The sequence below is a fragment of the Cyprinus carpio genome, chromosome B19 (genome assembly GCF_018340385.1).
Source record: "Cyprinus carpio isolate SPL01 chromosome B19, ASM1834038v1, whole genome shotgun sequence".
Classification (NCBI taxonomy): Eukaryota; Metazoa; Chordata; class Actinopteri; order Cypriniformes; family Cyprinidae; genus Cyprinus; species Cyprinus carpio.
In genome coordinates this window covers 985,725-1,011,157 of record NC_056615.1, presented here as the reverse complement: position 1 = coordinate 1,011,157, position 25,433 = coordinate 985,725, and the positions used below count along the sequence as shown (strand labels likewise).

General features: G+C 42.1%; 1 protein-coding gene across 1 annotated transcript in view; it reads right to left on the bottom strand.

Annotated features, from left to right (window-relative positions):
• Positions 1 to 25,433, bottom strand: part of LOC122140611 (CMP-N-acetylneuraminate-beta-galactosamide-alpha-2,3-sialyltransferase 1-like) — a 132,856-nt gene that overhangs the window by 45,489 nt on the left and 61,934 nt on the right. The window contains exon 2 of the mRNA XM_042744791.1: positions 11,213 to 11,899. Within this exon, the coding sequence (XP_042600725.1) occupies positions 11,213 to 11,494 (282 nt within the window). The 5' untranslated portion in view covers positions 11,495 to 11,899. The remainder of the gene's footprint in view (positions 1 to 11,212; positions 11,900 to 25,433) is intronic.

The following is a 25,433-nucleotide window of genomic DNA, read 5'->3' as shown; positions in this document are numbered from 1 at the left end:
GATTTCACACGTGTTTCAGTATCGACGGGAAAAAAATCATAATTAGCAAAAATATGCCAAAGTGGCCCGCTGCTTGCGCCACATGGCTCGGTGAACGACTGCTGTTTCCAATGAATATGTGCGCGTGAGGCACCAGCGCGATCAAAGTCACAATTCACAATTATTGGTCACACAGTAAAGGCATAATTCAAAAATGCAAAGTCTTAGCAGTTTGAAAAATCAAGAATTATAACAGAGTTAATAAGAATTATTTGTAAATTCTGGACCGTTCTCATTTCGCTCTGCAAATGGAACCTGAAGATTATTATTATTATTTTTTTTTTTTTAACCAAAAATTTTAATCCGTATTTATATATATATAATGACTGTTTAAAAACAATAGCATGCATAAGAGCCTTTGTGTAACGGCCTTTCTTTAAAGTTTTGATGAGTAGACTGTAGCCTAAGACTATCCTATTTTTTTTTAATGGCTTTTAAGGATGTTATAATGTATATTATAATGTTATTGTTGTTTAACGTCTTCCTTTCATTTTACAATTACATTCAGTTCGCAATCCATCCCTTTGCGCCACCTGGCGGTAGTTTCGCGAATGATTTTAACACGCGACTGATTTGGAGTTAACGCCGCGGCCCTGCGGCGGCGGTACGCGCGGTGGTATTACCCATTTTGGATGTCTACCTACTGTACATCTAGACACACCGTCTACAGTGCGGTGATGAGGCTCAACATCTTGTTACTGTTTTTTTCAGGGAACAGGGTTACAGTTGCAAGGTCCAGAAGGTATCCAGTGCTGGCTGAAGGTTTCTTGCATTTTCTTCTCATTTTAAGTTAAATTCTAATCTGACTCTATTTTAGTATGACCTCGAATTTAGGTTGAAAGGCTAATTGGGATTTTGTCTGTCTCTAATTATTATTATTATTCTGACATTTGATGATTATTCTAGTTAACTCTGTACTTTATATTTGCTCATTCATTAGGGATCTATGTCACTGAGGGTGCTTCACGTTGGCCGTTCTAATGTTACGTGGGCCCCACAATCACAAACTCGCCAATGTCACGCTACGCTGCCGGAAGGAACACGGAGTCGAGAGTAATCGAGAGAGTCTTTATTAATCCAACACAGGGGTAAATCCAACATGGATCACAGGAGGAAGACACATGTATGTAACTGGTAGAACCGACAAAACTGACCTGAAAGACTATGGTATTTAAAGACAGGCTAATGAAGGACTAAGGAGACACACCTGGGAACTAAGGAGGGACGGACTTCCAGGAGGGGGCCAGCAGACAGAGACCACGGAGGAAGGAGCCAGGGAGGAGACAGGAGGGACCTGGAGCAGGAGGAGCCCAGCAGGACCCAGGCCACAGCCATAACAGCCCAAGGTGAAGCCGAAGGTGGGAGGAGCCATAGAGGAGGAATGGCCGCCGACTCCAGGGGGCCGACCCACGGCAGCAGAGCAGGTGGAGGAGGACCCCGAGGTGGAGATGGAGAACCGAAGAGCCAGGGTGACGGGGAGGATCTGGAGGTCCTAGACGGAACCGATGGTGCTGGCGACCGATGCGGAGATGTGGATCCGGGAGGCCACGGTGGAGCCATAGCAACAGAGGACTGAGGTGGAGCCGAGGGGATGAATGAGCCTGACGGAGCCAGAGGGACAGAGTCCTGAGGTGAAGGATGGTTGACCCCAGACCAAGGCGGAGCCGGAGTGACGAGGGAGCCAGGTGGAGCTTGTGGACTGCTGGGCCACGGTGGAGAGGAAGGAGCTAGGAGCCATGGCGGAGCCGTCGGGTCAATGGGCCGAGGCAGAGTCCAGGCCTCAGAGGCAGGAGGCGGAGGTGAGGGAGACTCAGAGCACAGCAACGCTGGAGGATGGCAGTCCCGCGGAGCTCGCACCGCAATGATGGTGGGCTGAGGGCAAGCAGAGGGGCTGCCAGACGACATCGGTGGAGGTGGCAGGGCGGGTGGGAGGGCGGTCATTTTTGAGGAGCGGCCACAGGAGGGCACATTCTAGGAGCAGGCACTGGAGGACACATTCTAGGAGCAGGTCTATAAAATCCACCTCCTCATTTTGGCATTCCATATTCCGCTCACCCTCAGCCGCAATGCAGGGGCGGAGCTCCACTCCGCCATCACACCGTCCACAGCTCTCTCCCTTGCGGTGGGCACTGGAGCCAGCTCTCGCAACTGGTCTGATGGGTTGGGCTATGGCTCTCCATCATCGGTGGGCTCGGGCATGTGCTCTGCACATCAGGGAGATGGTGGGCTGGGCTCTGGGTCCTGAGTGGACCTGGCGAGATTCTCCATTGGGCAGACGGTGAGAGTCGTCCGGGTAGGTGCTGCGATGGGCTAGCAACAGGAACTGCCTCTTATGGTCCTCGAGAGATCATCCTTCCTGCTCCAGCAGGAGGAGGAAGAATTCGGGGAGAAGGAGGGGATCCATGGACAACACTACGGAAACAAAAAGGACTGAGGACAAACGGAGGTTGCTATTTAAACTTCTGTAGGTCGGGTCTTCTGTCACACTACGCTGCCGGAAGGATCACAGAGTCGAGAGTAATCGAGATAGTCTTTATTAATCCAACACAGGGATAAATCCAACATGGAACACAGGAGGAAGACACACATATGTAACTGGTAGAGCTGACAAAACTGAACTGAAAGTCTATGGTATTTAAAGACAGGCTAACGAAGGACTAAGGAGACACACCTGGGAACTAAGAAAACACACCTGGGAACTAATCAACAATCACGGGAGACAGAAACTGAGTCACAGAGAACATGGGGAATGGAACACATGAAGGCAAAACACAACATAATGAGTCCAGGGGTGTGACAGCCAGTCTGATCATTAGCCAAAGGTTATAACTAATACTATTTAATAGGTCGCCCATGCTTACCATTCTTTAAATAGTATTTCTGTTTAGTCCCCTACAGTTTCCCATGTACAACTTAGTTAAAGCTCAAAACAATAATCAGCGGTTATGCTGGAACTCTTTGTCTAGCCCCCGACAGTTATATAACTACGTACAACTTAAATAAAACTCAAACAATAATCAGCGGTTATGCTAGTACTATGAAATATATTAATATTTTTAATATTTCAATAGTATTTTTGTCTAGCCCCAATAGTTAAAATAACTAAGTACAACTTAATTAAAGCTGAGACAATAACCAGCAGTTATGACCAGTACTATGACAAGCCCCCCCCCCCATAGTTAATGCTACTGAGTACAACTTAGCTAAAGTCAAGCAGTTAGTCAGAAATCTAGAATCTCACCTGATGTGCCCGCCGGAACAATTGGAATTTGCATTAACTCAGGTCCCTGACCCCGGTTTACAACTCAATAGGAACAAAAGGTAATTTACACGGAAGACCCTGAAAGAGGGCACTCCCATTACAGTAAGCAAAATATATCTTAACTCTTAGGATCTGTAATATCTTTTAGTCTACTTTTGTAAGATTGAGACCATTGTACCACTTGCACCGAGACATTTCAAATGATACCAGACATGACTGTTAGTTCACTTGCATGGACATTTTCATGTAATCATTTTGAGCAGACTGAGTAGAAGTAAGGATGGGTGAAGGAATTTAAAATGAAACCAATGGACAGAAGGGAAGGAGGTCTCCTTCACCTCCACTCTGTGGGGTGTCTCGAAGATGCCCGTGTATGTTTGTATTGTCTGTTTCTCGGGAGAGGTTCTTTCATCCTTACATAGTCAAGTAAGCCGAGACATATCCTATCAAAATGATGTTTGATTCTGCATTTCATTAATGCTAATAGGTACGAGAATACAAACACTGCTGGACTGGAAGTGTCTGGACTAGGGATGCACCAAATTTTAGGCTACTGAAAATTATCCGAAATTTTTGCGAAAGAGAAACTGGCTGAAAAAATTAGCAGAATTTTTTTTTTGGCTATAATAGGTCGCTCTCTTCGTCACTGTGCAGTGTGTCGCTCCACTCAATATTCCGCTCTATTAATGTGCATTCTGCTCATGTAAAACTCATACTTACAAAGTCAGCTCAAATAACTCGCCGACAGGATATTTATTTGTAGTATATTTGTTCCTATCTGCAATAGCGCTACTGTGCTATAACACAGCAACACTGGTAATGACGCTACTCTCTTGTGACACTCTTCTCACATGCTCTGATAATAATGGCTTTGTAGGATTATACATTATTTGAATAATTAGTTGCATGGAAATGAATAAAAATAATATATTGATATTTAATATTATGGTAACTCTTTACAACAAAGTTCCAATAGTTAGTGGTAGTTAATGTAGCTTATTAACTAACATGAAGAATACATTTATTACAGTATTTATTCATTTTCCTAATGTTAGTTATTGAGAATACAGTAGTTCACTTTTAGTTCATGTTAATTCAAGTTAAGTGCATTAACTGTTAACAAGCACAACCGTTGATTTTAATAATGCATTAATAAATGTTGAAATTAACATTTTTAACTAAAAGGTTAATAAATGCTGAAGAAGTATTGTTTATTCGCTCATGTTAACTAAAGTAGTTAAGTAATGTTAACTAATTAACCTTATTATAATGTGTTACAAATATTAATATAAATTCTGTCCAATTTTATTGTGTTACTTTCAGTCAAAAATGTTTTTTTTATTTTTTTTATTTTAAGTCTTACAAAATTATTTGTATTATTTAATAAAATAATAAATAATCATTACAAAGCATTTTCGGTTTCGTTTTTTGGTAAGTGCATCCACAATTTTCTGTTTCAGCCCAGAATTTTCATTTTGGTGCATCCCTAGTCTGGAACCCCCGATGTTGTGTGGTGTGTGCACACAAACATTTAAGAGGTCTCAGACATGACCCTGGGATGTTGACTCAAGGACATGCAACTCCTGAGTAGCAGGGACAAAGGCAGGGTTTCACTTTTATGCTTGGGAGGCACCCACTGTGTCACAGTTATGGATTTCTGTTCTTTCTGAGTATCCTTATTTGGTCATGTTCCTTTTCTTGTTTAGTTAATTAATTAGCCCCACACCTGTTTCTGTTTCCCACTGATTATGTTCCCAGTATTTAAAATCTGTGCTCTCCATTTTTGATTTGTCCACTATTGATGTTAAGTTCTTATGTTTGAAGATTTGTGTTGGATGTGCCCTTTTTCTCCCGTGATCATTAAAAGAACTCTTTGATATAAATCTTCTTCCTCGTGCGTTTGATTTACACACCCAGCTCGTGTGACAGAATAGCGGACCGAAAATTTTTCTTTCCTTTTCGTTTTGTTTGCTCCCTCTCCCGGAATGAATATCCCAGCTGTCCAGCTCCTGTGCCTGGAGCAACTGGACCGTTCGCTGGAGGACCACACCAGGGACTTAACAAAACTACCGTTCATTACAAAATCCCCAGACCGCTAGCTCTGTGTTTATTATTATCACGGCCAGTGGTGTAAGGCACGCCTGCCAGCGAACAGTCCCAGAGAGGATTTCGCCGCTCTCGTGGAGTGGGTGCTGGAGAAAAATGGATCTCCGTTCACCGTCTGCCCCGCTGAGGAGGATATCTCCAGCCCCACTCCCGAACCAGAGACCAGCCAGCCATCATCCTGCTGCACGGAGCTAAAGCCAGAGCCCACCGCAGCCGCAGAGCCCGAGCCATCCATAATAAAGGAGCCAATCATTGTCAGGGAGCTAGGAATCGAGAGCGCGACTGACCAGGTGTGTGAGCCAGCAACACCGTGCATCGTGGGATTACTGGTGGAGATCGAGGGCATGGAGGAAAGCCCTGCCCACACTCCTGCAACTGAGGGTGAGCTGCAACTGGTTTCTAAAAATTATGTAGAGGAATTAATGGACATTTTTCAAATGGACCTTATAGACTGGTTTGGGGAGCTAATTCCTAATTCTCCTGTGTCTCCGCTGGTTCCATCCAGCCCTGAATCTCCTGTGTCTCCACTGGTTCCATCCAGCCCTGAATCTCCTGTGTCTCCGCTGATTCCGTCCAGCCCTCAATCTCCTGTGTCTCCGCTGGTTCCGTCCACCCCTGAATCTCCTGTGTCTCTGCTGGTTCCGTCCAGCCCTGATCCTCCTGTGTTCCCTCCCAGCCTCTCTCTCCTGCCTCCTCCTAGACCAGTCAGTTCCTCTGCTCCATCTCTGCTGGTTCCATCCAGCCCTGAATCTCTTGTATCTCCGCTGGTTCCGTCCAGCCCTGATCCTACTGTGTTCCCTCCCAGCCTCCCTTTTCCGCCTCCTCCTAGACCAGACAGTTCCTCTGCTCCATCTCCGCTGGTGCCTGTCAGTCCTTTGGCTCACCCTCAGTCAGCGCCATCTGGGCGCTCTGGTCCGCCTTGAGTTCTGCCTGCCTGCGAGTTCTGGACTCCACTTCAGACCTTTGACCCATTGGCTGCGCCTGGCTCTTAGCTCCCTCGTCTCCACTGTGGCTCGGCATCCCACCAGCTCCCACCATTCCTCCGGCTCTGTCAGGCTCCTCCTTCCCTCTGGCTCCACCTCCATCCTCAGTCACTCCGGCTCCACAACGGTCTTCCGGTGCCCCGCCTCCGCCTTGGTCGCCTGAGCCTTCTGCTCCGCCTTGGCCCTCCAGATCCTCGGTGTCCCCCTGGCTCTGCGGCTGCTCTGCTCCATCCTGGGCTCCTCATCCATCGGTGCACTCTCTGTCAGTTGGCCCCCTGGTCTTGTCGGCTCCTCCTCCACCATGGCTCCTCTCGCAGTCGACTCCACCGTGGGTCATCATCCTGGCTGGCCTCTGGATGACCATCTGGCTTCTCCTGCTCCGGGCTCCTCACTGGCTCCTCCCTCCATCCACTCCACCCTGGTACCATGCTCCATGCCCCCTCTCCATTGCCTGCCCCTTGCCTACCTCACGCCTAAATCCAGAACCCCCACCCTCCCTCCGCTGGACTATCTCTTTCGGTGCGAGGACACACCGTTCCAGGAGGGGGCCAAGCCAAGGGTGAATCTTAAGGCTTGCGTACATGCTTAAATTTAATAGTGCATCACACGCCACACTCAAGGCCATTGCTTCATGGCTTTTATGGGTTTATTAAAAAACAATGAATATTTGTTAACTTGCTAAAATGGGAAAATTACAAAAAAAGAGTCCTCTCAAGTTGAAAATCATGAGTCATCCTGAGTGCCCCCCAGCCCCCCCAAACTCCGCCTATGAGGGACATCCAGTCTGTAGAACCTGATAAACGTATGCAAGAAGGACCAGCCTGCCACACCACATATTTGCTGCAAGGGGCACCTATTGCCAGAGCCTTGGAGGATGCAGTTCCCCTAGTAGAATGGGCCCTAACTCCTTGGGCCCTTACTCCTAGAGGTGAAGCTTGACCGCGTGCTTCGTAGTCTAGGGCAATAGCATGCCTCAATGTGACATTGTTTGCCTAGTGGCAGTCGGTCCCCTGTTGCAGCACCCATAGCATATAAAAAGCTGTTCTGACTTATGCCACCTGCTGATGTGGTGGACGTAAATCTTGCTGAACGTGATTTCACCAAGTGCAACATGTTCCTGGATCAACAGCATTGTTAATCCTGGAACAACATTCCAAGCAACCAATCAAAATTGAGGCACAAGTTTACAGGAAATGTCAGTTTTAGCTTTACAACCACAGTTAGGTGCTTCTACATTCTTATTATTTAAAATACAGTATTTCAACCTATTTCATTCAGCATCATTTCCTTCTGATTTTAGGAATACATTATGGGTAGAGTTAGGTGTAGGAATAGGGATAGGGTTAGGTCTATGTTTCTGGACAATAAAGTTGATCCAGAATCAACAAAAGATGTTGATGAACGTGTCTGTCTTTGCAAAATCAAGGAAACCTGTAGGTCTGAAGAGCACAGACTGGACGTAGTAAGTGAAATCTTTCCTGCTTCAGCATTGTGAATAGCAGATAAGGCTTCCAGAACGACCAAATGCATGATTGAGAATGGAACTTTAGGGCAATAATCAGGGTAAATGTGCAAAATAGCTTTGACCAGTCCAGGGACAGTTTCTAAGCAGGATGGCAAAACCAAAAGAGCCTGCAAAGTAATAGCCATAAGAAAAACTTTCTTTAGAGATATAAGCTTAATTGGTGCTGTCTCAAATGCTTCAAAAGGGGTCCCAACCAGACTCTCAGGTACTATAGCCCACAAAGGGACTCTCACTCTGGCAGGTGGCCTCAACTGATTAGTTCCACAAATGAAACTAATGACTAGAGGGTGTTTTCCTACCCATCAAAAATAGGTAGATATAAACAACAGGGCAGTCGTGACCTAATGGATAGAGAGTCGGACTTGTAACCCGAAGGTCTTGGGTTTGAGTCTCATGTCCAGCAGGAATTGTCGGTGGGGGGAGTGAATAACCAGCACTCTCTCCACCTTCAATATCACGACTGAGGTGTGACCCTTGAGCAAGGTATTAAACCCCCAACTGCTCCCCGGGTGCCACAGCATTGGTTGCCCACTGCTCCGGGAGTTTTTCACAGTGTGTGTGTGTGCACATGGACGGGTTAAATGCAGAGCACAAATTCCAAGTATGGGTCGCCATACGTCACTTCACTTTCATTTAGAAACTCCGGCACAGGCACATCTTGACCACCATACCTTAAAAAAGCACCACCCAAGAGCATAACTTCATCTAGTCAAGGGAGCCCTAGCACTTAGAATAGTTTCCACTACACCAGCTGAAAGACCAGTCTCTCTTAATTGGTCCCCCTCAGGGGCTAAACATGTAGGTTCCAAAGGTTGGGCTAGGAGTGAATTATCATTCACTGCGCCTAAGATAGGAGATTCCTAAAATCCAAGAAGGGATATCAGGTCTAAGAAACTAAGGTCGGCCAACGAGGCACTATCAGTAGGAGGCAGGACCTTTGCTCAATTCAACACTGACCTTGGCCAGGACTCCTGGCAACAGATCGACTGTCTGGGCCACATATGGGCCATCGTTAGCACCTTGCAATGACAATAAGTACTTAGAGTGGGAACCAAGGTAAGAAAGACTCATGTGCAGTTGTTCTAACGGTACTGCTGTGGATTGCAGCCGCCATGAGACCTAAAACCTTCAGAAAGTAATGGAAAGTAATTACCTGGCCTAGCTTAATATTCTTCAGGGTGTTTACAATTGATTCATCATGTGCAGAACACAGCTGTGCTGGTATTTTGATTAAATCCCATAGTAAATATGTTTTCCTCTGGGCAGGAGAGAACCCTTTTCTTTGCATTGAATCTCAACCCCAGAGACTTGAGATGAGTAAACTAAAAGCATCAGTAGGCGGTGGAAAATCACTGTGCGAGTCATTCAGTCATTAATTCAATCGATTCATTCAAACGACTGATTCATTCAGAAAGGAAGCAAGGACTGCCTTTATGAATGGCTCACTGAATCATTAACTCACTCAATTCGTTTAAAAATTAATTCAGTAATGAAACACCGCTGTGTGTTGATCAGAGACACACAACAGTTCTCCTAGGGCTTTATTTTCATTGGTAAAATTACACAAAAACAGACAGTATTGACAATGTTTCTAAAATGTAACACAATATTAATTATTGTCTATTAAACGGTTGTATAAAATGAATATCACATTTGGAATCATGCAGATATTCGGGGAAAAATCAGCTCTCTTGCCCGTGTCATGTGATATTGCTAAATTACTGTATAGCATATGATACAAATTTAAAACAAACTCATCTAGGGTCATTTTTGTCTACATATCTCTAATTCTAGGGTCATATAACTGCATTCTAATAGCCAGGCTTCATTATGCAGCTAGACGTCCTGCATCAAGATTGACAAAAACATAAGATGACGTAATAAATATTTTCCCCAAATCTTTTCCCCATAATTATATCTTCATTTTTAAGTAAAAACTTTTATGTAACCTATTTTTCTCTATCAGCCAATGATGATTCTGAAAGAAAACGCACAGTGTTTGCTATAGTAACATATGCAACCTTCGTGTGCACTTTCATTGCTAAAATTACAATTACAAATCAGTCAGAGCTACGGAAATGCATCTTAATATTTACAAATCTCCATGTTATGCATATCCATCAGGGGGATCAGATCCCCCCAAACCCCCCACCCCCTCTGTAATTTGCACTGTGGGCGCAACCCCTATCTTTTTTGGGAATCCAAAAATTTCGTCTGTAGTAGCCTGACTCTCTGTCTGGGAGGGAAACGTTCTATGGCCCCTTTGTCCAGCAGAGTTTTGCAAATTGTGTCAACAAATGCATCTGCTCTGGTTTCATGGTTGTGTAGACCACGCCGTTGAACTGCAGAAAGTAAAAAGTGACATGACATACAGCCAAGTATGGTGACCCATACTCAGAATTCGTGCTCTGCATTTAACCCATCCAAATTGCACACACACAGCAGTGAACACACACACACCATGAACACACACCCGGAGCAGTGGGCAGCCATTTATGCTGTGGCGCCCAGAGAGCAGTTGGGGGTTCGGTGCCTTGCTCAAGGGTACCTTAGTCATGGTATTGCCGGCCCGAGACTCGAACCCACAACCTTAGGGTTAGGAGTCAAACTCTCTGTAGCCTTTTTCTACAGTCCTTAAGACCCAATGACAGAGATATTTGGGATGTTAAATGTTTGATGTCCTGACACATGGCAGGAGAAAACCAAACATGTAACCAATCGCTGGAGACCGCTGAACCCCGAAACACCACTGGCAGTGGAGATTATACAGCTATCCCCTGAGGGTGTTAGGAAGGAGGACCTACTGTCTGTTGGATTATTTTTTTGTGCCTGGTTTGGAACTAAATTTAGTCTCCACTCCTTTGGCTCCTTTTTCCCATGGACATGGTCCTTCTGGGTACTTTGCCAATAGCTCATATGGTTAATCCACCAATGAGCACTAAAAAGAGGAGAGACGTGCTCCAAACATATGTATACCAGGATTAATTGATGATACATCACTGAAATAATCTGTTCTTATACGTTTTAGATGGATTAAATTTTTTAGAACAAACTTTACAGACATAATTATGTTTTGTAATGCACATTGTTGCATCCATGATGTGCTTCCATGCCGATTTTGAATGAATGACTGTGCATGTTATTTAAAAAAAAAAAAAAAAAAAAGTTTCTCTTTGCAGTATTTTAATAAAATACAACATATAATTTTTTGTTCACTGATTCCAAGTCCCCTACTTTCAGTGTATCCCTTGTAAAGACCTAGTTCTGTTCTGCTATAAGTAGTGGTATGTGACTAACCTGCCACCATCTGTATGTGTCATCTGAGAGCATGCTGCTTTTCCTGGACATCAGTGGGTGGAAGGATTGGTTAAACCGTTCCATAAACCAGCTATCATCTTCATCATCAAGGTGAGTGATACAGCGTCGACAGGAACATGTACTTCCTGACAGGCCCAGCATGGACCTGAAGTAGTACAGCGAGGGTTCTCTGAGTGTGTAACTGAACACAAACAGTGAGAAGGTCATGGCGCACAAAAGTCCTGTTAATGTGCGTATTTTCCTCTGGGTGAACCGAGACATTTTGAGTTTGAATCTGTCTCTCACCCCAAAACAAACCAAAGAAGAGTGAGGGATATATTACACATTCTTTGTTCTCCCACAAAAATCACTGAGAAAAATGAAAATATGCAATTATCTGATTCTTCACTCTCCAGCAGGTATCCACATTGTGAGGAAGAACATGTGAACCTTACAATGGTTTGGGAGGAAAGACTACAAATCATTGAAAAAAATCCTTACTAAGGTAAAACCCAAAAAACATCATACAGTCCTCAATTGTAAAAATGTTCTCTGGAAAAAATCCTGGAGGATCTTTCTGGACAAATCAAACATCTGAGGACAGTGATCAGGATCCAGGTCAATCCAGGACAGTGTGATCAGGATGCTAGTCTTCTCTCTCCTGATCTTGTCTGTTTGATCATCTACCTAGAAAAGCAAACACAAGATAACCTAAATATCAGCATACATTTAGATTTTTTCCCTAATAGCTAAGATACATTTCCTAAAATTAAGCTTATTTATTTAATCTTCAACCTTGTATAACAAAAATAAAAACTCTGGTTAAACATGCTATCATTGATCTAATTATGCTTTTTAGCTACACGGATACTACAACAAAGCACCAACGCGCACTCTGAGATTTAAATAGTGTTTCTTAAACATTTCATGCCTATTACTACCTACCTCAAAACAGAACATCCAAGCATCACCAATAACAACTTCACCTTGAGCTCTACCTTAAGGACTGTGCGCAACACACACAATGCAGTGTTTTGATCAGCAATGTCTATATCAAAGTATTTCCTGTATTTCAGATAAAGTATGATGCCTAATCCTTCTTACTGCCTTCCATTGAAATAGGTCTGAAATAGATGGTGGGTACATCTGAATTAGAAATACATCTTACCCCGGTTTTCACTAGCAATAGCAACACGCAATAGTTGGTCAAGTCAAGACATCATTATTTATATAGCTTTTTTAACAATACATATGGTGTCAAAGCAGCTTTACACTTTTAATTAGAAAAAATAGAGTGTAGTAATACAAAGGGACAACAGTCGGTCAACCAATGATTGAGGTAAAAGATGGTTTTACAAAACCAATTTACACTGATATCACTATAATTTAGTGGGCATTTATTCATTTTATTTTATTTTTATTTATTTTTTTTCAATAGAAGAAACAAATGCATACAATTTTAGAATGTAAGTAGGGTGAATAAATGATGGCAGAAGTTGCTTTGTCCTTTGTATCTTGTGTCTAATGCAACTCCTGGAGTAAAGCTGGTTGCTTCTGTTTCTCTGCCTATAACACAAAACAGCTTGATTCAAATATTACAGGATCATAGTTGTGAGATTTGACCAATAATTTGCTGAAAATCCAATGAGTGCACTGGGTGAGCAGCTTAATATAGTAAAACCAGTAGAATGTGTACTTTATTCTAAGCAGTAGTGGTCAATACAGTCTGTTTTAAAGTTACAATCATGGAGTTCTCTTCTTAGAAGATTATTTTTTTGTGTTTTACTTGACCATTTTTTATTTATTTTTTATTTTTTATATCCTCTCTGTTTAAATTGTCTTGTCTTACTTGGGGTGAAACATTTAAAATTTGAATCATATTTTAAAACATCATCTTTTACAACATAGTTTTGTAAGACTTGTACGTCATTGATTATTTGTCTTCTTTCTCCCTCTCATTGTCTTTCTTTTGATCTTGTGTCTCATTATTAATTTCAAATCATTATTTAAATGATAATTACTCAAATCAGTAAAAAAGAAAGGAACTGCTATGTTTGCTCACTGATTGCAAGACAAAATATGTGGGTCAGGATTACAAATTCCTCTATGATATAAATCTACAGTAGGCGGCCAACCAGAACATGCTTTTTTACCGCAGTGGGCTCCACCGTGTCTGCAAAATGCATTTGCAGCTTTTGACCACTGAGTGGCGCTTTAACCACAAGTTATCAAGCGAACGCTTCAAAGTGCATTTTCACAAATAGCCGTCAGCTTTTCATCGCCAATGTTACATTTGACGGCTGCAGTCGGCAGTAAATGAAAGAAAAACACTGTAGGCTTAGATAAAATATTTCATATTCGCGATGCAAATTTAGTAGTAGAGTGCAAGATTTGGCTGTTCTGCATGCATGCTCAAGTGTGTCAAGAGTGTGACGCTTAAGAGATGTGCTGAGGGGTTACATCATTTATACTTGTTTGTCTATTTTTTCTTCATTACAAATCTTGTTTTTATTTTGTATCATTGCATGTAAAAATAAATAAATAAATAAATAAATAAAAAATCACTTTGTTGCAATCTTCTAGCAAATCCAGTAAACTGCAATCTTCTTCGCAGTCTGTAGCATTTTATTTGTACAATTTAACTTAACCTGCTTTGTATCTTTATTATTTAATGCATAAGCGATTTATTTAAAAAATAATATGAGCGTAAATAAAACATGTTTATGACTGCAACAAGAACACTAATGATCAACGAATAGGAGCGGCACATCATTTAAAAATGTTTAAAAGACATTATGTTTAAAAGACAAAAGGCAGTTTACAGGTTATAACCAGTGTTCGAATTGTGTCAAAGCTCTTGGGGGGTCCCCCCCACCCCACACCACCCAAAAAAAAAAAACTAGTAATATACATTTGTATTTATTTATTTCATATAATAATATAATTTCATTTACTTTACTTGTGAATTTCATTTACTTTGTGTGTTTCAGAACATGTTTTTGCAGCTGAGCATTTACTATATGTAAAATTAAATAAAAATCTCTCTATATACTTTGAACAGTGCACATGTAGGCATTCTATTTCATTAAAAAAAAACTAATTTATCTTGAATCTAGTTATATAACCCTTTCATATTTTCTAGCGGAAATTTTCATAGTTGGGTAAACTTATAGTGGTGAATGAGAGACTACATTAAATATATGTTTTGTCACAATAGTGTTTCTACAAGAGGGAAAAAATAGAAAGAATTTGATACGATTACGATGCTGATGACCATTAATCAATTTCGATCACTTGATTCGCTATCAATTCACATGAATAGGCCTACTGTACTTACTGTTCTTGGGTTAAATTCAGTATTTTCTTGCATTAATTAATATTCACTTGTGTGTGTGCTTATACGCGTATCTTTTTAAAATGTATCATTTTAAAATCTAGTGTTTGATCATTTCTAAATATTTATTCAAATGCAAAACCTAAAAATAAGTAAGCAGTTATGACCTGCAATACTCTTTTGAGCAAACTAGACTAGATACATGTATATTTATTAGAGTGGGTAAACCATGGCATTGCAAATGGAAATTATTATTTTTCTGGCCACAAAATGATTTTAATTTGCCTCTTTGCATTGAATTTAAAACCCTTTTCTCCATTTAACCTTAAATACTACACTAATTGTATTAGGCTATACATAATAACGGAAAATAGGATACAATTCATAACAAAAAACGGTTGATCTGCATGTTTGCCTTGGGCGTAATAATCGATGCATGTGTTTCTCAAGCACGATTTGTGAGAGTTAGCAACCCTGCTTTGTCATCGTTGACCCAAAAAAAGCCTTCACCTGATGAAAATTTTCATCAGTAATAATTTCCTTAATTAAATTAACACTGTTTTTGAGCAGTTAAGGTTACTAGATTTAAAATTATTTGTTTAATTCAGAATGGGTGCAATGCAAGCTTTTTTCTCAGAATTACGTTAGATGGCTAATTACAACTAACAATCCGATAGTGAGCTAGCATCATAAGATAAAAAAACAACTATTGACAGACCAAGATTATAATAAAAGTAACTGTCCGATTCTAAGATAAACACTTATTCAGTAGCAGTAAATTAGGTGTACCAAACAATCATAAAACAAAGAAATATTATCTTACCGTCATCGTGAGGTAAAATACTGAGGAAGGATCACTCTGCCAGCCAATCACACACAGCGACGTCGCGCCCGCGGGTCTGTAAATTCCTTCAGAAAACAGCGTGTGGCGCACTTGAGCGTATTTTCAGACGCACATCTAATTTGAAGTAGATTTTTATGGGAGCGGCAGCGCAATACTTCGATAAAAAATAGATATGGCTATGTCAAATATTGTTTCTATTTTAGTTTTAATTTATGGGGGGTCCCGGACCCCCCCAGCCCCCCCTCAATTCGAACACTGGTTGCTTATGGGGCTACACAACAAACCAACACCCCCACCAATTCAAACACATCATATAACTGCACCTGTCTCGGATGTAGACTTGTGAAGATTTATTTTAATGCGGATCCCATACTGTAGCGTTCACCTAAAATAAATTTGCTTTATTACTATTCATATTTTAGTGTTTGTGTGGAAAAGTATTAATGCACATGCATGACAGGGAGGCGCCCACGTGATCACTTGAATTTTTTCCTGATAATGAAATAATGAAAAACCGGGGTACCTCATATACATGAGAAAAATGTTTACTTTTAAAGGAACCAATTTAAAACGAAAGCAAATACTCCCTGCTTGTATAATTTGAATGAAGGTTGCATTTCTCTCTAAAGGCACGTCCAGTAGGCTACTAGACATCTCTGTTAAAGTTTTTAAAGCATGTACACTCACCGTCCACTTTATTAGGTACACCTATTCAATTGCTTGGTAACACAAATTGCTAATCAGCCAATCACATGGCAGCAACTAGGCATCTAGATGTGATGAAGACGACTTGCTGAAGTTCAAACCGAAAGTGAAGTGAAAGTCGTGACATTTGCCTAGTATGGTAACCCATACTCGGAATTGGTGCTCTGCATTTAACCCATCCAAGTGCACACACGCAGCAGTGAGAAGTGAGCAGTGGGCAGCTATATATCCAGCACCCGGGGAGCAACTGGGGGTTCAGTGCCTTGCTCAAGGGCACTTCAGCCGTGGGTATTGAGGGTGGAAGAGAGCGCTGTTCATTCACTCATTCACACATTCACAAATGGTCCGAAAAAGAGAAAATATCCAGTGAGCAGCAGTTGTGTGGACGGAAATGCCTTGTTGATGTCAGAGGAGAATGGGCAGACTGGTTAGAGATAATAGAAAGGCAACAGCAACTCAAATAACCACTCATTACAACCAAGGTATGCAGAATACCATCTCTGAACGCACAACACGTCGAACCCTGAAGCAGATGGGCTACAGCAGCAAAAGACCACACCGGGTGCCGCTCCTGTCAGCTAAGAACAGGAAACGGAGGCCACAATTAGCACAGGCTCACTGTAGGAGTCAAATTAAGAGTGTAGCCCTTTAAGAAACCTGGCAGAAAGTAGATATTAGAGACACCGTTTGATGGTGTCACTGGCCATGCCAGCATTAGACAGGAGCATGCTACCTGAGGACGCCAAGCCTCTACAGCTTTCTGTAGGAAGAAAGTTTGCTTAGTGTCGCATTTTATTACCGTTGGCGAGTGTTAGCAATGGCTGACGAAGACACTCCGTTAGAAACGCATGCAGCCGCGGTACAGGACAAACATACTGAGCGCGCAAAGCGCGAAAGAAAACTCACTCAGAAAGCCGCTCATGCAGCTCTAGTAAAGCACAAGAATGCAAGGAAAGTATCAGTGGCGCGGTTAGCCAATAAGCGGAATGTTATAGAACCGCTTCTTAAATCGTATGATAAAGAGGAAGATGTGTTTGTTTGAAGCTTAGTTTGTTTGAAAAAACGATGACTGCCTTTGCTGCATTACATCAAACAGTGCAAGATGCGTTGTCTGTTGAAGAAAGAGAAAGTGATCATAAATATCGGTATTTACCAAGGTATAATGACTATAAAGAATTCAAGAATAAAATCCATGCGTGGTTAAAAAATGCTCCTGCAAAAGAAAGTCTTGAATCCAGAAACGAACATGGTGATATGTCTACAACATCACAGAGCAGTAGTAAGTCCACTGGTTCCTCCATTAGAAGACAAGCTGAAGCTAAGAAAGCTGAATCACTGGCACATGCAGCCACACTAGAAAAGAAATTGCAATTAGAAAGAGAAACTTGGATAAAAAGCAGTAAAAGAGAGATTAGCCATTGATACAGACATTGCTGTTTCAGAAGCTCAAATAAGGGCAATGGATTTGATGGATAATGAGTTGCAGCAACTTCCAGTTACAACTGCTGAAGATAGAATGAATGAATGTTTTGCTTTCTTTTGAGCCCTATATTGATGATGTGAACGATGATGGTGATGAGGATGATGTTGAAGAAGAAGAGGATAAAAGCTCTTTTGTGAAACGTCATGTAATTAAATCTAATCTGGCTAGACAGACTAAAGTTGTAAATGTTCAAGCAAAGCCGTTTGTTAAAGGAAAACTGCAACCTGCATTTAAGAAAGAATCCATTAAGGACTGATATAGTACTAGGCTGCTGCATTCTACAGGTATTGAGAAGGATCTTGTTAATGTAATGCAATGTCAAAATAAAATAATGGAGATGTTAGTTAAAGAACAGAAAATAGCAGCCTTACCTTCAAGGGAAATATTCACAGGGGATCCACTACATTACCTAACCTTTATAAGAACCTTTGAGCACTGTACTGAAGATAGAAAAACAACAATCATGACATACTGGAGAATACCTGAAGACAGAGCAAAAGAAGTAAAAAAAAAATCTTAACTTAGACTCTGAAACCCTTCCTACAGAAAGAGCTCTTGGATTTAATTGGTCTGTCGAAAAGGACACATTCAATTTCAAGGTTTCACTGCAAAAATGTACTAGAAGAGGAATCTTATCCCTTGTCAGTTCTGTGTTTGACCCATTTGGATTTGTAGCCCTTTTCATCTTTACTGCAAAATACATCATGCAGGAACTTTGCAAGTTTAATTACTCATGGGATGACAGAATTCCAGACTCATTCATGCAACCTTGGAAGAGATGGCTTTCAGGACTCAAAGTAATAGAAAGTTTTGACATAGCTAGATGCATTAAACCAAAGGCTTCTGGATATCCCAGACAGCAACATAGTGTTGGCCCAGATCCGGCCCACATTTGGCCCGCGTGAAATCCATGCAAGAAAGATCATTTCTGAGTGTGTAACCTGCAGACGATGTAGCGCAGCCATGGGAGCGCAGAAGATGGCAGATTTGCCTAAAGATCACATAACACCTGATGTACCACCATTCACGTATGTTGGTGTTGACTACTTTGGGCCAATTGAAGTCAAAAGGGGGCATGGTATGGTTAAGCGATATGGAGTCATCTTTACCTGTCTTGTAAGTCGAGCTGTGCACTTGGAAGTGGCTCATTCTCTTGACATGGATTCATGTTTGAATGCACTCAGAAGATTAATCTGTAGAAGAGGCCAAGTTAAAGAAATTGGATCTGACAATGGCACAAATTTTGTTGCCACAGAAAAAAAACTAAAGCAGGCTCTGAAAGAATGGAATCTAGACAAGATTGAGAATGCTTTATTGCAAAGAGGAATAAAATGGATCTTCAACCCAGCCGGTGGTTCACACCATGGAGGGGTGTGGGAAAGATTAATTCACCTAATAAAAAGGATTCTTCTGTCAATCACAAAGCAACAGACTCTTAATGATGAGAGTTTAGAAACAGTTATGTGCGAAGTGGAAGCTATATTAAATAATCGCCCTTTAACAGCATCTTCTGGTGACCCAATGACTTGGAACCACTTACGCCCAATCACTTATTGCAGCTGAAAGTACAACCTAATCTTCCACTGGGAATATTTAACAAGGATGATCTTTATTCAAGGCGAAGATGGAGGCAAGTCCAGTACATTGCAAACTTCTTTGGACCAGATGGGGCAAAGGAATATCCTCCTATGATGCAAACAAGGCAAAAGTGGAAACGTGTAAGAAGAAACTTCAAAGTAGGGGACATTGTGCTGGTAGCAGACCCAAATGCACCACAATGACTGTGTATCATGGGCAGAATCTTAGAAGTAAGAGCAGATTCCAAAGGATACATTAGAAGTATGCTACTAGAAACAAAATCTAATAAAATTGAAAGACCAATCAGCAAGATATCCTTATTACTTGAAGCATCTGAAGAAGCACAGTGAGAAGCACAGGAAGTATTAAATTAATAATTTTTTCTTTATTTTGCAATTAAATGGCGTGGCGGGGAGCCATGGTGGAGCAGGCCAAGCGGGGGACCATGGCAGAGCAGGCCGAGCAGAGAGCCATGACGGTGCAGGCAGAACAGGGAGCCATGGTGGAGCAGGCAGAGCAGGACAGCCAAGTGGTACTGGCAGAGCAGGAAGCCAAGGTGGAGCAGAGGCATGGATGGACCACTTGGCTGTGACAGAGCAGGCAGAGAGTTCTTGAACGACCTTCTTGGCCGTGACAGGACAGACAGTGAGTTCATGAACGGCCTCCTTGGCGGTGGCAGAACAGAGAGTGAGCACAGGATTGGTCTCAAGATGGCGGCGCGACAGCAGCTCACAATGGCCGCTCTAGATCCAAAAGGTGCTATTTCTGTGTTTTTAGACAGTTCTATGGACAACGGTGCAACCAATGTTCATATATATCATCGACAGTGCCTGCTCAAATACAGAAATAATCCTAAAACTGCACTGCGAGATGACCTGCTGAAGAACCTATGCACACTTGGCATACTACAGAGATCAGGCCCCCAATCCCCGGCGTCGCCTGATGCCAGAAACCAGGGAAGGGGACACCGGAGGTGGTGCGAGAGGAAGCATAAGCTTGGGAAGAGAGTGGGAGTCCGCGTTAGGCTAAAAACAAATCCTAGCCGGCTGTCTCTCCCGTCTCTCATGCTCTCCAATGTCTGCTCCCTGGACAATAAATTGGACTACATTCAGCTTCAATAAGCTACACAGAGGGAGTTCAGAGACTGTTGCGTCTTTGTTTTCACAGAGACGTGGCTCAGTAACAGAATTCCAGACACCGCCATTCAACTAGACGGGCTCGCTGTGTTTCGTGCCGACAGAGACAAAGATCTGCCCAGACAGCAAGCAGTTTTGGCCCAGATGTGGGCCGGATCTGGACCAAACTGCTTGCTGTCTGGGTGTGTGGTAAGGCTCGTGGCGGTGGCTTGTGTGTTTACATCAACACAAAATGGTGCACGAACTCTGTACTGGTCTCTAGATACTGCTCATCACTAGTGGAGTTTGTGGCTGTTAAATGCAGACCTTTTTATTTACCACAGGAATTCACCACAGTGTTTGTAGTTGGAGTGTACATTCTTCCTAGCTCTAGCACTAGTATAAGTGAACTACAAAACACACACCCTGATGGACTGTTCATTGTCGCGGGAGATTTCAATCACGTGAAGCTCAAAACAGTACTCCCTAAATTCCATCAGTATGTGGACTTTGCAATGAGAGGGACAAACACGCAGGATCTTGTTTACACAAACATTCCCGGCGCGTACCGCGCGGAGCCCCGCCCCCACCTCGGCTACTCAGACCACATCTCTGTTATGCTGATTCCAGACCACTAGTCAGAGGCGACAGACCGGTTCTGAAGCAGATTAGAACCTGGCCGGCAGGAGCCATTTCTGCTCTCCAGGACTGCTTTGAGCAGACTGAGTGGCGCATATTCAGAGAGGCTGCAACAACTTGCAACTCCATCAACTTGGAGGAATATACGGCATCGGTGACCAGCTACATCAGTAAATGCATTGATGATGTCACAGACTCTGTAGCATTTGGACCAATCAGACACACAACTATTTGTTATATTTAAATAATATCTAATGCCTCCTTATCTAACCAGAGGGTCTATGGACCCTTCCCCCAAAAGGTTACTATCACATCAAAAAGGGCAGAACAGGCCTCTGGTTCCATTGCAACCATAGGCACACTATCTGATAACACTAGGTTTACGATGCCCAGGAATGTGGCTAAGCCACTCTTAACTCGAGTCTCTCAAAAACAGACACATAATACACATAAAAAGGGACTCTTCTCTAATTAATGCATAAAAAAACCTTTCTTTGAATTAATTCACATATACTTTAGGGCATTGTGTATGCTGTTACTGTTCTTGTATATTGTGTTTTGTGTATTGTATATGTTTTATACATGCCTATGATGGATCACTAGTTAATATAACTTTATCTATATGATGTTTGGTATCTATGAGTTCGTATTTTCGTGATCTAAATGAGATTGTATATTATATGTTGATGTCTATGCAACACATTAGTTTTATAAGAATCTTAAAGATTCTTCTCTTGAACCCCCACCCCCCCAATCTAATTTCATATGCAAGACACCATACTAGAAACAAAGAGTTGTAAAACTTCCCTCCAAAAGGTACCATTCCTCATTGGCTCACTCAAATCCTGAGGGTGTGACATCGTCCCCCTATATAGATCACTGATCACCAGATCAGGGCGGTTCTTTTAGATTCAGGAATTCCAGGAGACGATGCTGAGCTAAAAGCCTTAAAACCACGCTAAGCTTGTGCCAGGCTTTGGCCTTGACTATTCATTCATCAAGATCCTGTGATTCGAACTGTGATTCTTTTTCAAACATTTGAGACATGCAAGTATCAAACTTAGTCTTAGTAACTGATACGTTAGGTATCATATGCACCTTTTACAAAGGTGTGTTTGAACTAAGAAACTGATGTTTCCTTCAGGCTGTAGATCTGCTGAATATCAAATTGTATCATAGCTTCATGTCTTTATTTCTCATCTCTTTACTGCTTAAGCTTTAACCCTTTTCCTATGCCCACTGTATGCGTGTGTGTGTGTGTGTGTATGTTAGACTAGTTAAAGTGTTTATGTAGTTAATAAAGTCTTATTTGTATCACACTTGAGGTTGTTCATTGTTTGCTCATAAGTGAAGTCCCTAATCATGCAGATTTTTGCTACATGCTCTGAGTAGTATTGTACAGTAAAAAAGTTATTTTCTTAACCAGGAAATTAACGTTCTTAGAATTGACAGACAGTTGACACTGAGAGGTCAAGTAAATACTTACAGCGGCTCTAAATATTTATAATTACTCATAACTAGTTATGATTGATTATTCATATTTCCCCCTTGAGCTGATTCGCTACAACTCCAAGGCAATCACTACACACGCCAACCAGAAGGCATGGATGACTGCGGATGTGCGTACATTGCTGAAGTCCCGTGACTCTGCCTTCTCAACTTGCGATAAGGCAGCACTAAGAGAAGCAAGGGCCAAACTGTCTCGGGCAATCAGAGAAGCAAAGCGCGCACACTCCCAGAGAATCCACAACCAGTTCAGGGACAGCAACGACACTTGGTGTATGTGGCAAGGCATCCAAACCATCACCAACTACAGGCCATCACCACCTGCTTGGAACAATGATGCCTCCCTCCGAGATGCACTGAATGACTTCTACGCATGTTTCGAGGCACAGAATGACACCATTGCGAGGAAGTTCATCCTCCCTCCCGACGACCAGATACTGTGTTTCTCCAGAGATGATGTGAGGAAGACTCTGAGCAGAGTTAACCCACGAAAAGCTGCAGGACCAGACAACATTCCAGGCAAAGTGCTCAGAGGATGTGCAGACCAGCTGGCTGATGCAGACAACTTTAACACATCCATGCACAGCACCATCGTCCCAGCATGTCTCAAGGCTACCACCATCGTCCCTGTGCCGAAGAAGTCCACAGTGTCCAGCCTCAACGACTACCGACCCGTTGCACTCACACCCATCATCATGAAGTGCTTTGAGAGGCTTGTCATGAAGCACATCAAGAACCTGCTGTCCCTCACACTGGACTCACTACAGTTTGCGTACTGCCCAAAACGCTCAACAGATGATGCCATCACAACCTCCCTACATCTATCTCTCACTCACCTGGATAAAAAAGACACATATGTCAAAATTCTGTTCATAGACTTCAGCTCAGCATTCAATATAATCATTGCTCAGACCCTGATTGAAAAGCTGAGTCTGCTGGGACTGAACCACTCCCTCTGTAACTGGATCCTGGACTTCCTGTCAGAGAGGCTTCAGACAGTCCGGTTTGGAAACAGCTTCTCCAGCACCATCTTGGTGCTTCGGCTAGCGGATTGGTGTAAAGTCAACAACCTGTTCCTGAACGTGGACAAAACTAAAGAGATAGTTGTTGACTTTAGGAGATCACATACCAACCACTCTCCACTGAACATCGACGGCTCCTCTGTGGAGATCGTAAAGAGCACCAAATTCCTTGGTGTTCATCTGACGAAGAACCTCACCTGGTCTCTCAACACCAGTTCCATAGCAAAGAAAGCTCAGCAGCATCATTACTTTTTACGCAGACTGAAGAAAGCATATCTTCCAACCCAATCCTCACCACATTTTACAGAGGGACTGTGGAGAGTATTCTGAGCACCTGCATCACTACCTGGTTTGGGAATTGCACCATCACAGATCGCAAGACCCTGCAGCGGATCGTAAGGACAGCTGAAAAGATCATTGGAGTCTCTCTCCCCTCTATCACAGACGTTTACACCACTTGCTGCATCTGAAAAGCCATTACGATTACAAGTGACCCCACACACCCCTCACACCAGCTCTTCACCCTTCTGCCATCCAAAAGAATGTACAGAAGCATTTAGGCCATCACGGTCAGATTGCGGGACAGTTTCTTCCCTCGTGTCATCAGACTCCTCGACTCCATGTGAACTGACCAGACAACTACACTCACACATATACACCCCTACTATAAATACTTAAATTACAAACACTTGGAACCCAACTGCATACTTTGCACGTCCGTACACTTGCATAAAATCTGCCTCAATATTGTGCCTTGTCTATTAATATTGTCACCTGTTCTATGTAACTATATACATAGATGTGGTCCTGGTCAAGACAATCTCCTGAACTCCAAACTGAATGTTAGAATGGGAAAGAAATGTGATTTAAGCAATTCTGAGCGTGGCATGGTTGTTGGTGCCAGACGGGCCGGTCTGAGTATTTCACAATCTGCTCAGTTACTGGGATTTTCACGCACAACCATTTCTAGGGTTTACAAAGAATGGTGTGAAAAGGGAAAAACATCCAGTATGTGGCAGTCCTGTGGGCGAAAATGCCTTGTTGATGCGAGAGGTCAGAGGAGAATGGGCCGACTGATTCAAGCTGATAGAAGAGCAACTTTGACTAAAATAACCACTGGTTATAACAAAGGTATGCAGCAAAGCATTTGTGAAGCCACAACACGCACAACCTTGAGGCGGATGGGCTACAACAGCCGTTTTCTTGTTAAATTAGAAAATTCTTAAGATTTATTTTGTTGTCTAATTCATTTTTTACATTTGACAGATTCCCCCAATCTCTTGCATGCCCAAACTCTGTATGCTAAACCGTATTATTATCAGTATTATTATTATTCTTATTATTATTTTAAAAAATGTTTAATTATTATTTAAAACGTTTTAATTCATACAAAGGAACGATAAAACGTGATCAATTTCTTAATTCAGGGACATAATTTTTGGCATGTCATGGGCTCTGTATATGGGAATAGATGTGTTAAGATAACGAATAAGTATGTGTGACCTGCTGAAATACATCAGCAAATTATTAAATGTTAGTTTCAAGCCTTTCATAATTTGTGGCATTAATGTGAATGCCAAAATATGTGTTAGAACAAGGCCTAGCTTACAACACTCATCAATAAGCCACATTTTCAATCGTTTTATTTTTTTATGGCATAGACTAATGTACACCTCCTTAAATGTTAATATTCTACTTTTTGTATGATTTCTAGGAGTTTTCATGTCACAGTTTTAGCCTATTAATCTTGATTTCTCACAACTTATTTATTTTTATTTTTTTATGGTGCGAGTCAGAGTAAATTGCGATGCAAATAGAGTGTCATGAATGAGCAGCCTTGTACAGAGGACCAACGACCAAGGTCAGGATTTTTCGTTCAAAAGCTTAGATTGAAATAACAACATAATACAAGGAAATTGTGTAGTTTTAATGGTTTTCATAATGACTGTTTAATAACCATAACATGCATTAAGAGACTTTATGTAAATTTTTTTT